This window comes from Hypomesus transpacificus, chromosome 23 (assembly GCF_021917145.1).
Source record: "Hypomesus transpacificus isolate Combined female chromosome 23, fHypTra1, whole genome shotgun sequence".
In the NCBI taxonomy this organism is placed as follows: Eukaryota; Metazoa; Chordata; class Actinopteri; order Osmeriformes; family Osmeridae; genus Hypomesus; species Hypomesus transpacificus.
The window spans coordinates 21,295,680-21,317,412 of record NC_061082.1 but is presented as its reverse complement, the minus strand read 5'-3'; the positions used below and the strand labels follow the sequence as shown (position 1 = coordinate 21,317,412).

Sequence of the window (21,733 nt, the reverse complement as noted above, 5' to 3'; positions counted from 1 at the left end):
ATCAGACTGCGTTTTAAATCACGGTCTATAGCGACGCCTTGTGTCTACAGAATTAAGAGCGCACTCTTCAATCCAGTTTCTAGAACTTAAAGTATGGTCCCTGACAGCTCTCACTACTACACCTAATATTCATAGAGAAATCCTAAAGATCTACAAGTGCCAGGAAAAGGGTTTGATTTTCTTAAACTACAATTCCAGACATAATTGTAAATACAAAGAGAGGATTACCAATTTTACGGTTTCGCTGTCCAGTTCAGCGGTGCTGAACGCTAACTTGATAATAATACAATGCAGTGTAATCAACCAAAACGAATACACCTTAACACATGTAAAAAATGAAGTAGAAAAGAAACAATAGCCAATGGCATCAACTTTGCATTGTGCAATTTCCTTTTAGTAGTGTGAAATCTCCTTACCTTTTCGCAGGTGGGCAGAGTTTGAGTCCTACTGAAAGTGTCTCCTCCATTGATACTGATCAGCTCCCCGTCACCAGGTGGAAACGACGTGGGGAAAACCACCACGTCACTCTTCATTGTGTCTGAGCTAAAACACACGTCATACTGCTGAGTAGATTTGGAGTAAGACCAGCTCCCGTCAGGGTGGGTGGTTATCATTGGGGCGCTGTACCTGCTGAAACTGCCGTCTGTCTTGTGGCATTTTACCGCTATTAAACTGATGAGGCTCAGTAGAAATATCACTGATACTGAGGCTATGGAGATCAGCAGATACAGGTTTAGATCTGAGAAACTCTCCTCCTTTACTGGTAGCTGTCTGAAAGTTGTCTGCATGTCACCTGTACTTTCAACCACCACAACATCAATAGACACAGTGGCAGACAGGGAAGGGTCTCCATTGTCAGACACCACTATGACCAGCGGGTGAGTTTTTAAGTCATTGTCACTCATGCGTCTCTTAGTCCTGATCTCTCCATTGCTGCTTCCAATTTTGAACAGATTTGGCCCCTTTGGTTCAGAGATGTGATAAGAGAGCAGCGCGTTGTAACCAGAGTCTAGGTCTACAGCCCTGATCTTGGCCACAAAGTAGCCCGCTTCAGCAGAGTAGGGAATGTTCTCAGAGTTGACAGAGCCTTGGTCAGAATAGGGCGGGAGAATAACAGGAGTGTTGTCATTCTCATCCAGGATAAAAACGTTCACAGTCACGTTACTGCTCAGAGGAGGAACACCACCGTCTGTGGCCTGAACTTGGAACTGGAATCTCTTAGTTTCCTCGAAGTTAAAAGACTGCAGACTGTACATTTCTCCAGTTAAAGAATTTACATTGACAGCAACAGATGACTGTGTAGCCGTCGTTATAGGCCCTAAAGAATATGATATTTGAGCGTTTGCCTCCTGGTCCGGATCTAAAGCGGTCAGAGAACATATCAAGGATCCCGTGGGGCTGTTTTCTTTTAGGTACAAGTTGACTATAGGTTCCGGAAACTGAGGCGCGTTGTCATTAACGTCGGAAACGTGAATAGTAAAAACGCTCGTGCTGGAGAGGGGAGGACTACCATCGTCAGTAGCTATGATAGTGACATTATACTCGGAGTGGATTTCCCTGTCGAGGATATCTTCAAGGACGAGGGAGTAATATTTGCCCTGAGATGACTCCAGCAGAAACGGCGTCCCTTCGGATATGGTGCAACGCACGTGACCGTTTCTACCTCCGTCCTTGTCAAGAACAGTGATCAGTGCAATCGCGGTGCCCTTTTTGGCGTCCTCTCTCACGCTCTCTGAAAGAGAGGACAGTTTGATTTCAGGAGCGTTGTCATTTACATCTATTACCTCTACCAGCACCTTGGCATGGGAGGCTAAAGGCGTGCTGCCTCGATCCAGGGCCTCTACGCGGATCTCGTAGGCACTGGTCGTTTCAAAATCCAACGGCCTTGCCACCGTTATTTCTCCCGTACTCTGATTTATTGCAAACATGTCATAGGCTCCCCGTTGGCCCTGTTGGCTGAACAAATAAATTACTTCAGCGTTTAGACCGTCATCTAGATCTGTAGCGTTAATCCTCAATATCGTAGTGCCAACCGGCGCAGTCTCTGAGACTTTAGTTTTGTATAGAGCAGTGGAAAACACAGGGGCGTTATCGTTGGCATCCAGCACGTTAATAGTAATTTCAGTCGTACCGGATCTTGGAGGCTTTCCTCCATCAACTGCCGTTAAAATAAGCTTGATCACAGACTGCTTTTCCCGGTCTAAAGGCTTCTGTAGCACTAACTCTGATGAAGGACCACGGTCAGGCTCAGAAGGCCTATGTGCGTCCAGTCTGAAGAAAGCATTTGGGGACAGTTTATACGCATCAACTGAATTGCTGCCTACATCTGGATCATCTGCCGAGGGCATAGGGAATTTAGCTCCAGGGGAAGTCAGTTCAGAAATCGGAATAGTCTGTGATTTCTGAGAAAATACTGGAGCATTGTCGTTCACATCAAGTATAGTTATATCAACACTGTACAATCTCAAAGGATAATTAACGATTGCTTCCAAGCTTTCGGTGCAAACCAAGCCGTTGGGACAAAGCTCTTCTCTATCTATAGCCTCGCTAACGAAGATAGCTCCGGTCCTTAAATTTACCTCAAAATGTTTCTTGGACGATCCTGATTCGATGTGGAACATTCGCGTCTCAAGTTCAGTCACTTTAAGATTCAAATCCTTTGCTAAATTCCCAACAACCGTTCCCGGGCGAACCTCTTCTGAAACGGAATAGGTAATTTGTCCAAATGCAACATCTTGGAGACAAAGCGACAGGCAAAACAGATTTACAATCCAAATGCGCTTCTCGAACACACCCATTGTTCAGTAGTCCGTTTTAGAATGCACGCATTGTGACATAAATAACATGCGTCTGCAAAACAATCCACAATGTTTCTTCTATGAAAACACACACATAATCCTCATGTCCCGTTCGCAACCCAATCCCAGTTTACTCAATTGTACAGTGACGAATGCCTTAGTCTGCCTAAATATTCATGGGTGGAGATAAAAACAAGATCCCTGTATTGTTAGTGCACAGTGACACCTCGTGGAGAATAGCACGAACAGATACAGAGCTTCATTTTTTTGTGACGCTACGTATTAGTACGTCACGGATATCATAAGCGTGCTCTGAATTGAATACATATTCGGTACAAGAGACGAATGTTTATACCGTGAAAATGTATTTAATATGTGAAATAGTGGGTGGAAACAAAACTACGTGGCTAATGTCGGTAGAAACAGAAATTCCAGTTTCAACACACAATGGAAGACGGAGAGAGAAAAAACAGTATTTCAGCACCATGGACAACTCCCTTTTCTGCCGGTCGGAGCAGGTCATCGCCAGTCGGCAACCCCGCACACAGACAGAGAGAGACGGAGAGAGGGAGGGAGAGGGAGCCGCGTAGGCAGGGAGAGGGCGGGCGGGAGGCAGTAACGAAGAAAAGCTGCTCGCACGCCGCCCACAGTGAGAGGTGGAGACAGAACTTAGAAAACAACATGCAAAATGCAGTGACAATTTTAATGTTCAGTGCGTGCATATTTCTGTGTGTATGTTCGGCATGTGTATGTATATACTGTATATCCGTGTTTATGAATACATATGTACAGTATACGTAGATGCACATGTAGCCTATGTGTATGTATAGATACTGTGCAGCAGTATGTTTGTTTTGGCAACATTTGACATATCTCTTACCATGCCACTTGAAATGGAATATTAAAACTGAGAGAATAGAACAATAGATACAGAGAGAGAGGCAGTAAGAAAAACTAAAAACCGAGAAGGCATTTGAGTCAATTGAGAGAGAGGGAGATGTGAAAGAAAGAGGAGAGAGATGTTAGAGAGATGAGTGAGAAAGAGATGAGACAGATGAAAAGGAGAGAGGAGATAAATATAGAGAGATATGAGAGAGAGAGAGAGAGAGAGAGAGAGAGAGAGAGAGAGGGAGAGAGAGAGAGAGAGGCAGAGAGAGAGACATGGTCTAGACCAGGGGTGTCGAGCTCCGGTCCTCGAGGGCCGCTGTCCTGCATGTTTTAGATGTTTCCCTGATCCAGCTCACCTGATTCGAATGAATGGTCGTTATAACAACCCTTTTAATTGAATCAGGTGTGTTGGAGCAGGGAAACATCTAAAACATGCAGGACAGCGGCCCTCGAGGACCGGAGTTCGACACCCCTGGTCTAGACAAATGCAAATGCAACATAAATGTGGACGCAAGTGCCCCTTTCCAACACCCAGGGTTCCACACGACACACGTCCAGGTCATGAGCTGACTCATCAATAGAGACAGAGGAGGGGGAAGTCAGTCCAGAACAACACATCAACCACAGGCAGGTCCCCCCCCCCCCCCCTTTTAACTCACACCAACCCATTAACGTTAAGTGAACTGCCCTTCGATATTTAACTCAATAACCCAATGTCCTGCGTGAGAGCCTGGAAATGTGCTCACATTAAGTTCAGCATTAACAGCACAGCCGTGGGCACTCATGTGGTCCAGCTACAGATCGCCTCCTGGTGGTTGAACCTAGTTGACGTCTCCAAACCAGACTGCCACGTGCAGACTGCATTCTCAGCCGAGTGCTCTGATGATGACAGGAGAGGATGCAGATGAAGGAGCCATATGCCAGGGTACGATGACGTGAATAATTTACAGGCAGAGAGGAGAGTGGTGTTGAAAATGTGCAACTGCTTTTCCCCTGTGGTCTAGCTTGGTGAGATCATGACCTCACTGCTAACACTGTAAACCACTCAGTGCCTACGAGAGGTTCCCAGATGCTGAGATTTACTCAATTAAATACTTCTGCAACTGTAATTCTCAACTACCCCAAATATCATTAAATATTTAGAATAATTTAGAATTCATTATAATTTAAGAGATGGTTCCAGATCAGTGGTGGAGCATTTGGCTGAAGATCAAGAGGTTGCAGGTTCAAATCCCCCGTTTATTGCTTTGGATAAAATAACATGGTACTATTTCCGTTACTTAGGTATCCCAAAATACAAGACAATGAAGCAATAGTAATTGTGTGAAATAATGATAATAAATTATGTTGATGCTGGTATTACATTTACATTTAGTCATTTGGCAGACGCTCTTATCCGGAGCAATTTACAGTAAATACAGGGACATTCCCCCCGAGGCAAGTAGGGTGAAGTGCCTTGCCCAAGGACACATCATCATTTTGGCCCAGCCAGGAATTGAACTGGTGACCTTCTGATTACTAGCCCGATTCCCTAACCACTCAGCCATCTGACTCTATTATAACCATCCTCGTAATAATCCCTGGTTTGGATTAAAGCTCCCCTCTAGTGGACCATACAGGTATTGTCGTCTCACTCTCTCCACTGCAGTACTGTAGTAGCCTACAGAGAAGGAGACCGTCTCCATGGCGATATAGCGCTGAGCCAAGTCGCTGTCCATCGTGCTTAACAGTGAGAACTGATTTAGTCAATGAGAAACGTTCTGCTGGCGGAGAGAGATAGAGAAAGAGAGAGGGGGAGGGAGAGAGAGAGAGAGAAAGAGAGAAAAAGAGAGAGAGAGAGAGAGAGGGAGAGAGAGATAGGCAGGGAGGTAGAGAGGGGCATGAGGCAGGGAGGGGCAGGAGATAAGAGAGGGTTGCGGGGGTTGTCTCTGCAAATAGAGGTTGCTGAGACTGGTGAAACTGGAGCACACTGCAGCAGTCTCCCTACTGACACTCTCATCTGTCAAGACATTAGGAATCTTCACTTATGACTGTTTGTGTAGTTCTTCCCACACATACCTTTATTTGGCACATCCAAACATGTACATCCTGCTATCGGTCTCTCCCACACACACACTGACACACACAAACACTGACACACACACACTCTGACACACACACTCTGACACACACACACACACTGACACACACACAGGAGGATGCGAACACGCTTGAACGTTTATAATTCCAAATTCAAGCCCTTCAACAATATACGGATAGATTGATTGTATACAGGATCCCCACCCACAGCAGTGAACTGGTAGAGGGACAGAGACAGAGACATAGAGGGAAAAAGAGAGAGGGGGGTAGAGGGAGATGGAGAAGAAGAGGACTCACGCAGAGCTGAGGAGAGAGGGAGCAACGGGGAAACAAGGTGAAAGACGTGAGAGCGCGCGCCGTAATCCCCTCCTCCGCGTTTGCCGGGAAAGGTGGCGCGGTTGCCGCGGCAACCGTTTCCTAGGCGCCGAGGACTTTGTGTCGGCCGAGTCCCCCCCCCACCCCACCCCCGTTGCTGCTGCGGAGTGCAGGGGTGAGGGGGGGGGGGGCATCCATCACTGGCCACCAGGCAGTCAAGATCAGAATACCACCTGGAGGAGAATGTTTAGACCAGCTCAATGTGATGTGATTTGCAGACTCCACTCTCTACAAAAGCTCAATCACCCTGCATTAGCACGGAACAGTTGATTTGGAAACTGGGTCAGCATGCATACCCGTGTGTGTTTGTCTGCATGTGGATTTAGAGAGAGAATGACAGAGATAGATAGAGAGGGAAGGACAGAGATAAAGGGGGAGAAATCCTATCAACAGTGATAATATCTACATATTTAGCCATTCACAAAAGACGCCAGAGCTAAAACCAGGAACTCAGATCTCCAAACTTTATTCAGATTGCATCTTCTGGCAGAACATGAGAGCAAAAAGACACACACAAAAATCTGCAAGACCATTCTCTCTCACTCCATTTGTATCTGAGCTGACAGCCAGGGGGCAGGTCTGTCTGGACGGTGCTTAAGACAGGGCATCCCATGTCAGTTAGGTAACAAGCCACACAGAGACACTCTCTGGGACTCAAGAAACAGTCTAAAAGCAGAAGTAAAATGCAGGAATAAGCACTACACACTAAAACAGACAAACACACATTACTAAGCAAGCAGCATGAACTCTCCCAGGTGTTCTCCAACACACCACAGCGAATACAACTGATATCAAAATTGTACAGAATCGTATCAAAACACAACAAAGTAAAAAGTAGTTATATCAAGCCTGGTTTCAACCCATCCCATTATTATTTATTTTTTTACAGTTCTTACAGCACATCTGTTCAAATAATACTAGTAATACTTTGACGCCGGGTCACATCACCAGGCCCCATGATTGGCACCGGTGGTCAAAAGTCAGGGAAGTAAGTCAGTCCAGATGGCATCTCAGCCATGGTAATAATCATGACTTGAAATCTGGATTAAGCACCATTATCTCATTCTTTTCCAAGTCACATGCTTTGTGGTGATGCATATGGCACCGCTCAAAGCACCACTCCTTCACCATTATCCTACAGTTAAGTATGTATATGGTTAAGTATTATATAGTGCTCGCCTCACACTATGACCATGTGGCATATCCTCCACGAATGTCATTATGGGTGTGGCACAGACAGCTGTGTGTGTGCGTGTGTGTGCGTGTGTGTGCGTGTGTGTGTGTGTGTGTGTGTGTGTGTGTGTCAGAGCAGCTAAGGCTAACCTCATCAGACCACAGAGAGAGAAGAGAGGGTCATGCAACACGAAGAGAGAGAGGGTTTCAAGGGAGATAGATCTAATAATAGTGAATCCATTGGCAGAGACACAAAGAACAGATTGGGCCTCTTTACTTATCCCTTTTACATGTTGAAGGTCTTTAGAGAGAAGGTTAGAATTTGGGGTATGGTCTGTTTGGAATTAGAACACTGAGTGAATTGATTGATACAATCAAGAGCCGACCTGTCATTAAAAAATATCTGGTTATATCTCTCTCTCTCTATCTCTCTCTCTCTCTCTCTCTCTCTCTATCTCTGAGGCTTCTCTTCTTTCCCATCCCTATTTTGGCTTTGTCTTTCTATGTTCTCATTTCTGAAAGATAATGCCTGACGTTTAGTTATCTGAGCTCTGCAGACCTGGATGAGGAGGTGTTGATGTCGACCATTTGGCTACATATCTAATAGTGGACTCAGTGCTGAATTAGATCTGAATGTCTGTACACTATCAAAGAAAGAACTAATCATGTATTGCACTACGAATATCATAAAACACAAAATGCACTTGAAGAAATCACAAAAAAGCTGCAATAAGAGTAGTTATATCAAATAGTTGAATAAAAAAACACTATCTCATAAAGTTCAATTCAATCATCATAATTCAACTTTTAAAACATGGCCAGAGTATTGAATTGCACCATGCCTGACATAAATATAATTTGTATATATATTTTTTTAAATAAACAGTCCTATTCTTTAAAGTGAAAATAGTAAATCGTTCTACAGAATACAACTGTCTGGTCTTTTGTCACCAACTGTTTTTTTTGTGTGTTTTGTTTTATATTTGAATTCCCGTTTGACCTAGCTTTCACAGTGGCCTTCTGAGTGGATGATCGTGGTAGTGAGACCCTGTTACCGGGCTGTGAGGGTTAGCTTAAGAGAGCTGTGACGGACTGGAGACAGGATATGGTACTACGGGGCGTCCTGATCATGGGAGCAGGCCTGCTACATAGACGGTCCAGTCTGCTTCAACCTGAAGACTCTGCTCAGGCAGGGAGACACTACATACAGAAGGATGTTGTCTCTATTGCAGTTGATCTGTGCGTTATGCTTCACGGTGAATCATTGCAAAGTTAAGAATTCTCAAATCTATGCCTTATGTTTATCATAGCTCCTGAACAGTTGTATGAAAAATGACAAACTCAAAATGCACGCTTTTTCTTTTCTTTTCGGAGAGTGTTTTTAGTTAAAAAAAAAGTATATTTGGACTAGCAAATAAAAACATCTTAACACACTATACAACAAGCCTGTGATGACATGGCAAAGCATGACAGAAAACCCCTAAGTAGAACATGTGGAACACTTTCATCTCCTGCATCGCATCCTTTCTGGAGGAACAGGAAATGGAATGTCCATACCTGCCGTTAGGTTCAAAGTCATCAGCAACATCCCCCAAAAACGACAGCACTCCTATTCAGTCCCAGCATCCTCGGCGGAGGCTCCTCCTTCTCCGTGAAGATAAAGCTCAAGCACCTGGTAGTGTGGCCATGCAGATTCATGCTTGATTGATGGAGTTGAAGGTAGTTTACAGCAGAAGAGGTCACTGGTGTGAGGTTGGTGTTTGGAAAGAAGGGTCCAAGAGATGCCCGCGGAGGGAGCTCACTGTTGGATCTTATTGATAGAGAGCTGGGGGGTGGGGGTAGGGGGTGGGAGGTAGGGGGCTGTGGTTGTGTCTTTGAACGTCTTCGATGTCATGTGGAATTTGTAGAAAGTTCTCAACCCGTCCGAGAAGTCATGGCAGGTCACTGCTGGACTCCTGTGTATGGACAGAAACAAGAATAGAACGTTAGCATCATTAATGTGGAAGGTGAACCTGACTGACAGCCACAATGCCACGACTCATGCAGTGACAGAGTTTTCTCAACCGGGGCCTGACTGGTTACTGTCCCCATCAGTCAAACAGAGATGGATTTCAGCTGGTTTGCTTACTTTCTACAGTAAGTAAATTCCAAGCCTCGGTTTTATGAAAAGGAGGTTTGCTTTGTGAATTCGATTGAACTTTCGGAACCTTTTAAAATGTTCTCCACAGTAAGACTGTAAGTAGGCCGAATCACAGAGCTTCAATCGCCTGAATTGAGGCCAGATTGAAAAGCAAGCAATTGAAATTTGAATAAAACCAAAAAAGTGACAAGAACAGGGTAAAAAAAAAATAGGAGATAGGAGACATGCACATCGCAGTGTGTAGTTGGTAGGTTTGTGTGTGTGTGTGTGTGTGTGTGTGTGTGTGTGTGTGTGTGTGTGTGTGTGTGTGTGTGTGTGTGTACATGCGTGTATGTACCTGAGTACTGATCTCCATAGTATGTCTATTGTCATTAATTTCTCCCTCCGCTCTCCCTAACCAATGACGAGTCTAAAATGAACTCATGTGTGCTTCTGACAGTGAGAGCTGCTGTTTTCAGCAGGTGATCAAACTGAAGGCCAGCCAGGACTAGCTATAATCCTCTCTTTCATCTGTGCCAGGTCTTTGCCCTGTTCCTCTACCCAGGCAAACCCTGTGTCACAATTACTGTTCTGACCTGGCAGACACTCCGGGCCTAATCTCAACTGTCGGAGAGAGATTGGTTTCCTCTCTGTGGAAAGATTTGCCAATCTAATATTCATAGCTCACAGGAGTGCAGTGGTGAAGGTCAGAGGGTGAGCAGTTTGTGTCAGGGGAGGAAACTGAGGGATTGAGAGAGAAGAGAGAGAGCTTGGGAATTATGCTTTTTTTTTCTCTCTGCATCTCCTTCCATTGCATAAGGGCTCCTTGCAAAGAGTCTCTCTTAGAAAGGGGTTAGAACTAATCATCACAGGCATGGTGAGCAAAGGTCTCGTTTCTTTTGTGTTTTGTATTTCAACATCCAATGTTTTGAGCAGGACAAATAGAACTGGACCAAAAACAGGAGAAACTCTAGTCTCTTTTACACAAATCACACCGGTCCTATAACATGTATTCAGCAACCAGCATACCTCCAGTTGTAGAATGGACTTCCTTTCATTTTGAGTACTTAAGAATAAAGAAAAGACAGATTCAATGGTCATTTCACACCCACCAACCCACACACACACAGATACAAACACACACACATACACCCACCTTTGAAATGATATTAATTATTAATTTAACTTTTTTTAAATAACCCCTATCCCAAAAACGGAACATAAACATTGACATAAGGTACATCAGAAACATCAATCCTTATTTGGAAACGGCATCCTAAAAGAAAAAAGACAAAAGCAAATATCAGGCCCAAAAAAGGCCTTGTGGTAGAAAAGTCAAGTAGTAGAATTATTCAGGATTGCTGTCCTCAGATCACCTTGGATGTTGAAGATAATTTAGCTAGTGAAGTAATATCCATAACAAATGAAAACATACTTTCTTAGAAAAACCACTTTGTCATCAATATTACATGTTATTACACTGTGAGAGTCTTAGTGGCATCTAGCCGCCTGTGAATTCACTTGATTATTTAATACAGCCAGGCTACACGAGTCCCCACTCCGTGAATGACTCCAAGGCAAATGAAACACAAACAGTTTTTATGCTCTAGGTGTCTTCAATAACCACACAGTGATTCCCAGCCATAACACACAAAGTGACTAGGTTAACATCACAGTCTGATGTTTCTTTATGTTATAATGCCTATGGTTTTACCCAGTATTGACCTCGCTGATATGACCGGCAGAATTTTTCCATAAGGAAATGGAAGGTCAGTGATCTTGAGGGATGGCAGACATTGTAAAGTCACACTGTCACATCACCAGTTTATATATTAGGGGAAAATGAAGATCATACACCATCTACAGCATACTGCCACATTCCTCCAGATCCCACATTTGTATTGCTTAGGACACAAATGGTCAAGCCATGTTGCCATCTAATCCGACTGACAGAGGTGAGGACTGAGGAATGTGGTGTTCTGTAGAACATATTTAAACAAGGTATAGCTTCCTTCATCTCTTAAAAAAAAACTAAAAACTAAAGTAACACCAGACCACCCCAACATTTGTCAAATCAATCCTGCAGCATCACAGGTACAGGCAGAAACAAGTCACTGCTAAGTTTGGAAATAAAAGACAAAACTGTCTGCCAGAGTGGAGTCAGCCTACCTGTAGTGTGGATGCCCTGGAGTCGCTGGTCTCTGTGGGGCCTATGCTCCTGGGTATACTGGAGACAAAGTACCCGGCTCCTTTGGGCACGATGGGCTGCCTCACCACCACCTTCCCTTTCCGGGTCTCAGCCAAAAACAGGCTGTACCAGTAGGCGTCGCTGGAGATCAGGGTGGAGTCTGCTATGGTGGAGCTTCTCTGGCTAACGTAGCTGTTCCTGCTAACGTAGCTGTTCCTGTTGGGCGGGGGGATTTTCATGGGCTTGGGTTTGGGCTTCTGGCATTTGATCACGATGATCACCAGGATGGTGATGAGCAGCAGGAAAGAGACGGAGCCCAGGCCGATGACCAGGTACAGGTTGAGGTCGGAGAACATGTCATACTCGAAGGGTTCCTCCGTCGTCTCGGAGAACGACGTCACCATGTGCTCCACCGTCGTGATCTTGATGGTCACCGTGGCAGAGAGGGACGGCTCTCCGTTGTCCTTGGCGACGACGACCAGGCGCTGGTGGCGAGGGTCCCTGTAACTGAACATACGGGTGGTGCGGATCTCGCCGTTGTACTGGTCCAGACTAAAGAGCGTCGGGTCGCTGACCTGCAGGAGCTGGTAGGTGACACGTGCGTTCTGCTCCGAGTCCGAGTCGATGGCGATGACTTTGGCGACCAGGTGACCTTTGTCGGTGGACCTCGGGATCACCTCCTCGATGACGGAACCCTGGGCGCGCCACGGCGCCACGATGGCGGGCGTGTTGTCGTTTTGGTCCAGGATGACGATGTGGACCGTGACGTTGCTGCTGAGAGCGGGAACGCCTGAGTCCCGGGCCTCGATGTGAAACAGGAACTCCCTCTCTCTCTCAAAGTCGAAGGTCTTCAGAGCGTAAAGGTTCCCGTTCTCTGGGTTGATGGAGAACAGCATCGATATGGAGGTGTTTTGGATCTCTTTCTCCATGATGAAATAGACCAGATACTGGTTCTCGTGGAGGTCTGGGTCAAAGGCGGTGAGGGTGGTCAACAGCGCACCAGGGACGTTGTTCTCCATGACGTGGATGGTGTAGAGGGACTGTGGAAACACTGGTACGTTGTCGTTGACGTCAAGAATCTCCAAGGTGATGGTTTCATTATCAGAAAGAGGAGGTGTGCCCTTGTCTGTGACTTTAAAAGTGATGTCGTATCGGGAGATCATTTCTCTGTCCAGGGGCTTTGAAACGAGGAGTGCAAAGAACTCATCTGAGGATTTGTTGAGAACAAAGGGTAGATGTGCTTGTTGATTAAAAGTAAGTTCAACTTCTCCGTTTCTCCCGGAGTCTCTGTCGCGGGTGCTGATAACGGCTATTATCGTTCCTACGGTGACATCTTCTTTGACTGTACTTTTGAAAGATTTGACGGTTACCTCGGGATGGTTGTCATTCATGTCGGTAACAGATACCATCACTCTGCATTCTCCTGTTAATGCATTTGGGCCTTTGTCTTTGGCCTGTATGTGCATTTCAAAACTTTGACTTTCCTCAAAATCAATCACGCCCTTCACCTTGATCTCTCCAGTGTCAGGATTGAGAGAGAACATTTCTTGCGTTTTCTCCGATGTGTACAATGTGTAGGAATACGTTATCTCTGCGTTTATGCCTTCGTCAAAGTCTGTTGCGTTCAACTTAATGACTACTGTTCCAATAGGGGAGTTCTCTTTTATATTAACTGCGTATACCTCCTGATTAAAGAAGGGGGCGTTGTCATTGATATCCAGAACCCTAATAATTATGCTGGCTGTGCCTGAGCGCGCAGGGACTCCTCCATCTACAGCGGTTAATATCAGATTGTGAATTCCCTGTTCTTCTCGGTCTAAATGGCTATTGAGAACTAAATCTACGTATTTTGAGCCACCGCTTCCTGTCTGTATATCGATTGTAAAAGATTTGCTTTCGCTTAGATAATACGTTTTTATAGAATTTGCACCAACATCTGCATCCACTGCATTTGTCAACGAGAACCTCTCTCCGGGAGCAGTGGATTCTGATATGTCCAATTGCATGGTCTCCCTTCGAAAAATCGGCGCGTTGTCATTTATGTCCATAATTTCCAGTTCAACATTAAAAATGCGAATAGGGTTTTCAAATATGACATCCATTTTCAAAAAGCAAGATGTTGTCTTGCTCGTACATATGTTTTCTCTGTCTATCCTCTCTATAATGTACAGATCGCCAGTTTCTTTGTTGATATCAAGGTATTTTTTACTGTGGATGATATCAAGCTTTGCCTTGCGTCTTACCAGACTGCGAACATCAAGTCCCAAATCTGTAGCCAAGTTCGCAACAACGGAACCCTCTTGCATTTCCTCTGGAATGGAGTACCGAGTGACGGACAAAGCAGCCCCCCACATCCCACAGAACACAAAGAGAGCCGCGACCCACCCTGACCGTTTGAACGACATAATTCGCGCCATGATAGAATGATTATAGTGCAAAATAAATTGGAATCGTTTCTATTTACTTAAAATGGTTGTCTTCACATCTGTAGACTGGTGTCGATATGCTGTTCGATCGCAGCCATTCTCTTCCGCCTTGCAAAATTCATGTCGAGCCTCCACGCGGCACAGCTGAGGTGGCGTAGCCTAGGCGTTGTGTCCTAAATCTTGATGACGTCTTCTGTAGTCGTCACTTGCCATGGAATAGACTTGCTGTACCATTCAAAATAGTTTAACATCGCCATCTGGGCACTCATACTGGCCCGTGACATTTTCACACAGTGAAATACCCACACTGATCAAATTAATGAACCACTGTTATGTTCAGAGTGTTTTAAAGTAGGGTCGGTAAAGCCAACACAAAATCAAAACAATAATATCAGCACCAGAGAGTGTAGACAGCTCCGCCGTTTGAAAGGTCGTGTCAGAGTCAACTGTAAACCAGAAACGTGATTTGGCTACAGTAGCTGTCTTGAAACTAGCTAAGCTTACTGACATTATTGAGAAGTAATTGGCTGCCCTACCCACAAATGTTGTTTTGGACAACAACAAAAATATAATAAGCTCAATAGAAAAAGTCAGGAAAAAGCCAAAAGAAAAAGTCAGGAAAAAATGGCCTAACTGCAAAGACTTATGATAAGTAAAACATTCTAAAATATAATTGTTGCACATCTACATTTACATCTACATTTAGAACTAAATGATTGAAGTGAAAAGAGAATCCGAGCCTTGTCGAGAACTATCAAACTGATTTAAAAGTAAGCTGTTGTTACGCTGTTATTATGTTATTACACTGTGATTACTGTTCTTACTATTATTACACTGTTTTAATATGACACGTGTATTAAAATATTAAAAAAGCAAGTAGGAATGACTAGTTTTTACATTTGTATGTCTGAGCCCATATTTCTTTATCCTACTTTAAGTCAGTAGGCCTACTTCAACTTTGACCAGTCTTTTTAAACATGTATCTGTACTTCTACTTGAGTAATCTTTCACTCAAGGATCCTTCACTCAAGTACAAGTACAGACACTTTTGTGTGTATTTTGTCCATCTCTTATTATTGTTCGCAGCATTACCAGAATTATTAAATGAAAATATATGATTGATGCGAAATTATCTAAAACACTGCTGTATAGATGAGGTTAAATTGGTAGGCTATGTTTTAGCTTTCTCTTCATGTCTGTTAAATGAAGGGAAATTAGGTATTTTAAAATAGACTGTGATACAACTATTTTGGGTTGAAAATCTATCAAACCTTCTTGTTATGTTCCTGGTAAATCAGACCAATTAAATGTTCTCTCTGAAATGTTGTTAGTCTGATTGTCATAATGTTCCATGACTTTGTCCACACAAGAAATCTAAAAACAGAAAATACAATTTTCTATTTTAAAAAGAAATATGAGTTCTGGTTAATGAGGCCTACAGGCCATAATTGGCCTCCCCAAAAATGAAACCTTGTAAGAACTTAAGTTGATGAAAAACATCTAACACAACACCAAAGCATGAATTATAGATTTATAATCAGCTTTAATGGTACAATCATTTTGGACCGAGAACACAGAATGAATAAACATGAAACAAACAAAACAGGAAAGTTGAATGAAGACAACAATAAAACACCACTGACAGTCAAAGTAGTTCTTGAACGTTAGAATGTTTCAGTGTTCAGTCTCTCAAGATTCAATGTCCCTCATTTGAAGAAGTGGTTGTTGATCAGGGAATCCTCTCTCTCCAGACCCTGCTCGTAGTGAGACACCAGCCTCCTCTTCTTCCCAAAGGTGGAGAAGGAGTTGTAGACGTCCAGCTCCCCTCTCAGGGCTGGCTTTAGCGTGCAGTACCCAGATGGCGTGCCGGGTATGTAAACGTTGTGCTGATAGTCCGGTGGAGGCTGGGCTGAGGGGGGTTGTGTGTACCTCGGGGTCCAGGAATGGTCTGGGACCCCCCCGATTCCTTGCTGGGACATCTTGTATTCTGTTACCATAGCACATCATATTATTAGATGATTTTCTACAATAATGTTTATGAATTTAAGGGGCAGTGTCTTTCAATGGTTTGTCTATTTGTGTGCGTTTTAATTTGTTTGTTTCAGTCATGTGACAGGAAACCGTGGAGGTGGACCGTGGTGTGGTACGTACCCCGGGCGTGGCTTCCCCAAGTCCAGTACTGAGGGGGTGCAGGGCAGGAGAAGCCATCTGGATCCTGCCTGGGCCTCGGTGGAAGGGTCCGCTCCATGTTCACAGAGCTGTAGCTTTGGAGAGGAAATGGAAAGGTCACACATTTACAAAATGTACACCAAGGGGGCCTCGTATTTGTGCATGTGTGTGAATGTGTGACTGGAAGTGTGAGTACGTGTGTGTGTGTGTGTGCGATGGTGGTGGGGTTCACCTCTTGTGTGCTGAATTCCGTTGATTTTTTGTCAATGTCCAGTCCTTGTTTGCTTGCTTGAGCTGGAAAAATAGTATAGAGGCAAAACTATGACACATAGAATAGCAATGCAGATAAGTGAGTAAGGGACAGCTCGCTACCACAGAAGCCTAGTCATTCAGCATATGGCGTAATGTAACGGACCATTTTAAACGCTACATTAAGAATGCATCACTTTAAGTATGTAAGTATGTAGACAGTTAAATAATTGAGCCCATATTATTTAGGCTACATCATTTAGCATTTGGGCGCGCAAACAGAATACGGCACAGGCTGCACCTATTTGGATGAGGTAAAAAAAACTAAGAAACAAATAATATAATGCGAGACAATACCGTTCATTGACCTGTTATATTTGTATTTCAACGATTATTTCAAATCGTTATTTTATTTTATTTGATATTTGTGACCCTAGTTTTAGTCATGTATATATAGGACGTCCTGTATGCAAAACGATCGTGCGTAATGGCGCGTGAAATGCATTCATTTGATTCCGAGCACCAAACACAAGTTTGATAGTCATTGTACTATTATTAAATTATCATTTTTTATTATAATCTAAAATATAATAACATATATGAAAACGTTGGTCCCTTGAAGTAACATTTACCTCGTTTGGACTTGTAGCTCCGTTGTTGACGAACTGCCTGCTGTCGTGTAAGTTCCATGCCGAGGTGAGGTACTCGCTGGTCTTGGTGTTATTCTGCGGCGCTTCAGTTATCGGGCTGCATGGCTTCAGGAACATGAAATCACTCTTGGAGGATTCCGGGGTCAGACACATCTTGTAGCAGTATGCCTGGGACAGCGGGCCGCTGCTACCAGGCTCCACGCACTTCGTGCTTCCTTTGGTGCCTGTGGATATCTGCACGTTAAGGTTGGACTTCTTGTACACGTCCGTGGCGGACTCTTCTGACGGAAACCCGCAACAAGCGCTGACAGAGAAACTGTAACCTCGAATGGAATGTCTATCCCTGTAACCCTTTATCGTTGCCAGGACAATAATAGCCACCAGAAACGTGAACGAGATGGCGCCCAGGGTTACTATTAAGTACAAAGTAAGGTTAGAGCGGTACTGGGGGCTCAACGCGAGGTCACCGAAATCAGGCTGCAATTCTGGCACGCTGTCAACAACTGACAGGATGATGGAAACTGTGGCCGAGAGCGGCGGCTGACCGTTGTCCTTGACCAGGATGTCCAGCCTTTGCCTTATGGGGTCTTTATCAACCAAACGGCGAATCGTCCTGATTTCACCCGTATACAGGGCAACGCTGAACAAACTGGGGTCTGTAGCCTGCAGCACCTGATAGAAAAGACGCGAGTTTTGACCTGCGTCTGAGTCCGTCGCAGTGATTTTCGTCACTAGGTAACCAGCATCCACTGTTCTGGGCACCACTGCAGTCGCCGCCGTGCCGTTTACTGGTACAGGTGATAGGATGACAGGAACATTGTCATTTTGGTCCAGAATAAACACGTTTACAGTAACGTTGCTGCTCAGTGGAGGGAAGCCGGCATCTTGAGCTTGGACTAAAATCTGAAAGTTTCTTAGCTGCTCGTGGTCGAATGAACGCAGTGCGTAAATGTTGCCGTTGTCAGAGTTTATGGACACGTAGGTGGACACGGGCATCCCCTGTATGTCACCCTCCAGGATAGAGTAGGACAGATATGAGTTTTGGTCCGAATCAGGATCAATGGCCGTTATGGAGCAAATAGAGGCTCCTGGTGCGTTATTCTCCGTCAAATACACTGTGTAGGAAGGCTGCTTGAATCGGGGTGCGTTGTCATTCATGTCTGACACTTCGACGAGTATTGTTTTCCTTGTAAATAGAGGAGGCGCGCCCATGTCTCTCGCGGTGAGTGTGATATTATACTCGGGCACTCTCTCTCTGTCAAGAAAATCGCTAGTGACTAATGTGTAGTAGTTCTTAAAAGAGGAATGGAGCTGAAAAGGGACGTGATGCGGAATTTCACAGTCAACATTCCCATTTTCACCGGAGTCCTTGTCCATTACGCTGATAACGGCTATGACCGTTCCTGGAGGCGCATCCTCTTGGACAGGTGTGGAGACGGACGTTAAAATCACCTCAGGAAGGTTATCATTCACGTCTAAGATATTAACCAGCACTTTACAGTGAACAGCCACGGCCGATGGACCCTTATCTTTAGCTTGAACATATATCTCGTGCATCCGAGCCTTCTCATAATCAATTAGTCCTTTGACTTTGATCTCTCCGGTGCCCGAGTCAACGCTGAAAAGCTCGCGCACCTTCATGGGGGCATGCCCACTGAATGAGTACGTGATATCAGCGTTTGGACCGTCATCAAGATCTGAGGCATTTAGCTTAATCACCACTGTGCCTTTAGGTGCATTTTCCACAAGCCTCACTCTGTAAAACGACTGGTCGAACACCGGAGCGTTGTCATTTGCATCCAAAACTGTTATGTTGATCTGTGCAGTTCCAGAGCGCTCGGGCGAGCCTCCGTCCACAGCAGTCAGAACCATCTGGTGTGTTTTCTGCTGCTCTCTGTCCAGCGAGTTCTGCAGGACTAATTCTGCAAATTTGCTGCCATCACTCCGCGTCTGGATGTCCAAAACAAAATGTTCGTTCACACTTAACAAATATGAGCGCAGAGAATTGCTCCCGACATCCAGGTCCTGCGCGCTCTCCAAAGGAAAGCGGGATCCGGTAACCGCGGACTCGGATATGTCCAAATTAAACTCGCCCCACGGAAAACTGGGAGAATAGTCATTCACGTCTAAAATCTCTACCTCTACTCTGTAGAGTTCTAAAGGGTTTTCTATGACCACTTGCAGATGAAAGGAGCACGAGATACTTTGCTCACAGAGTTCCTCGCGATCTATTCTTTCATTAACAAACAAAACTCCGTTTTCTAAATTCACCTCCAGATACTGTTTTTTTGCACCTGACACAATTCGAAACCTGCGAGCGGAAAGTCTCTCGACATTTAAGCCCAGGTCTTCCGCAATATTTCCAACGAAAGCCCCGTGCTCGAGCTCTTCGGGGATTGAGTAGCGAATTTGTCCCCAAACTAAATCCAGGACGCACGCTAGTGCCAGACAGGTCACCTGCCATTTTCGCGACAGTCGTCTCTTCGCACCCCGTAGGTCCATTTGCACAAAGCAAAGTCCGGATTACTTAAACAAATGCGGCAATAGTGCCATAAAATAACGTTTCTTTAAACCCGTGTAGAAGTGTTACATTTAAAGTAAATGTAACACAAACATTAAACTGAATCTAATCTGACGGACGGACTGCATCCAAAACTTGAAGCTGACGCAGTGGTCAGTCTCGTGCCATCCGAGTGAATGTCTGCGAACATTGTGAGTGAAGAGGAGAGGAGAGAGGGAGGGAGGGTTTGTGTTTGGAGGCGGCTCGCACTGATTAGCTTTGTTGTGCTCTGTCTGTGTGCGCGCGTGTGCGTGCGTGCGTGTTTATTGGCTCAATCCCAGCATCCCAAAACTAAAATCAACATCTGTTCTTAAACCCATTTCAATTGCAACACATTAATCTTCAGCACCAATCAAACTCATCACAAGCGCCCAACGTTTACAAATAGGAGACTAAAACCACACATTAACAAAACTATCATCCAACGAGGAAAATAAAATGCATTTTTATTTCATTTGACAGGAACAGGCTCCTTTCAGCACAGCTTTCTCCTGTTTCAGTAAACCCAGCTTTCTCCTGTTTCAGTAAACCCAGCTTTCTCCTGTTTCAGTAAACCCAGCTTTCTTTTAAAACATGTCTGTGAGGGAAAAAACGGTTTCTTTAAACACGTTTTAAGACGGTTTCGTTATAAGAAAATGGGAGGAGGCCGAGGTTTCGACATGTCGTCTTCTCACCGGGGAGAGGTCATTCTCTCATCCCTCCATCACACTGACTCCACCGCTGTAAAATTCAGTCCAATCCTCTTGTTTTAAATAAGATCAAAACACAATCTGTCTACAGGAATGAAACCGCGGCAGATGGCGAGGTTCTCCATGGGCTCGTGCTCTTTTTAATTAATGGAGTAGGGATTAGAGGGCATTTATCCAGGATCATTATAGCGAACAGAAGAATTAAGATATTTTGTGAGAAATAATCCCGCGGCTATCCGTGGGATGCACGTGCTGTTATCTCTGGTGTACTTACATTGACCTGCTTAAAACCCGCCTTAAGTGCATTCTCAACGTTATTTAACCCAAAGTGGAAACATAACTTGACTGCTAAGTGGCCGGTCATTTCTAGACAAACACATTAACGGATAAAAAAATACAAAGAGATTACAACACTCACACACATTCACTGTAGGTCTATATAAATGTCCCCCATAATCCATTCGGACGTGGTTTTATTTACAGACCAAAGTAAAGCTGTGAAACGGCAGATGTGCATACGGCACAGTAGATTATATAGGGCAGTTATCAGATTTAACCTGGTTCCAGATATAGCTTGATAGCCTACGCGTGCCACATTGGCTTGTGCAGAGGCAATTTCAGGTATCCTATTAAGTCAGCTAACCGTTACGAAATGTGAAAGTTACACGACGCCACCATCCTTATGAAAAAAAGAAAGCCAAGAAATGATTCAAACCAACTTTTATCTGTGTTTCACAGTGCCAGTAGAGGGAGGCAAACCCTCAATATTAGCCTGAATTACCTGAGTCAACTATGGTCTCTATTTGTCTCTCTCCATTTGTCCAAAACTCCTGTCTACCCACCACGCAACCACTCCTCCCGTTCCAGAGATGGTGCTGGGTGCCACAGACACAGAATGCCAGGAATGTGTTCAACGCTCTCTCCCTCCAATTCTCTCCTCTCTCTCTATTTCCATCTCTCCTCCTCTCTCTCTCTCTCTCTCTCTCTCTCTCTCTCTTTCTATCTCTCTCCCACTCGTTCTCCCTCTCTATCTCTCCCTCCCAGCACAGCATACACAAAAACTTGTGTGCATGTCTGGAACGTCCATCAATCTGGATGAGGGCAGATTCAACCAGTCTATCTATGCAATGGTGAAACAACGGCAGGGGGATAATCTACTAATCAAACATGCTCAGTGTAAGCAACAGGAAGGATAGAGAGAGGGAGAGAGATGGAGAGAGGGAGTAAAAGAGGGTGAGCTAGAGGAAGAGAGAGATAGAGGGGGGGGTGTGAGAATACAGAGGTAATGAGCAATTAAGAGAAACATATAGAGTGGGAGAGGGAATGAGAGGGAGAGATAGAAAGGGGATCTAAGGAGATCTACTGCGGCA

The 21,733-nt window shown here is 44.6% G+C and overlaps 3 protein-coding genes across 3 annotated transcripts; all 3 read right to left on the bottom strand.

Annotated features, from left to right (window-relative positions):
* Nucleotides 1–116: 116 nt before the first annotated feature.
* LOC124484904 (protocadherin alpha-8-like) lies at nucleotides 117–2,297 on the bottom strand. The gene is made up of 2 exons (XM_047046023.1): nucleotides 417–2,297; nucleotides 117–122 (listed from the first exon to the last, which is right to left on the bottom strand). The coding sequence occupies exons 1-2, from the start codon at nucleotides 1,926–1,928 to the stop codon at nucleotides 117–119; spliced, it is 1,518 nt and encodes a 505-aa protein (XP_046901979.1). The 5' UTR covers nucleotides 1,929–2,297.
* Nucleotides 2,298–8,704: 6,407 nt separating this feature from the next.
* On the bottom strand, nucleotides 8,705–14,188 carry LOC124485478 (protocadherin alpha-C2). The gene is made up of 2 exons (XM_047047111.1): nucleotides 11,602–14,188; nucleotides 8,705–9,268 (listed from the first exon to the last, which is right to left on the bottom strand). The coding sequence occupies exons 1-2, from the start codon at nucleotides 14,035–14,037 to the stop codon at nucleotides 9,245–9,247; spliced, it is 2,460 nt and encodes an 819-aa protein (XP_046903067.1). The 5' UTR covers nucleotides 14,038–14,188; the 3' UTR covers nucleotides 8,705–9,244.
* A 1,429-nt stretch (nucleotides 14,189–15,617) lies between these two features.
* On the bottom strand, nucleotides 15,618–20,681 carry LOC124485475 (protocadherin beta-15). The gene is made up of 4 exons (XM_047047109.1): nucleotides 17,097–20,681; nucleotides 16,448–16,509; nucleotides 16,198–16,310; nucleotides 15,618–16,033 (listed from the first exon to the last, which is right to left on the bottom strand). Exons 1-4 carry the CDS (start codon nucleotides 19,614–19,616, stop codon nucleotides 15,753–15,755), a joined length of 2,976 nt encoding a protein of 991 aa, XP_046903065.1. The 5' UTR covers nucleotides 19,617–20,681; the 3' UTR covers nucleotides 15,618–15,752.
* Nucleotides 20,682–21,733: the final 1,052 nt, after the last annotated feature.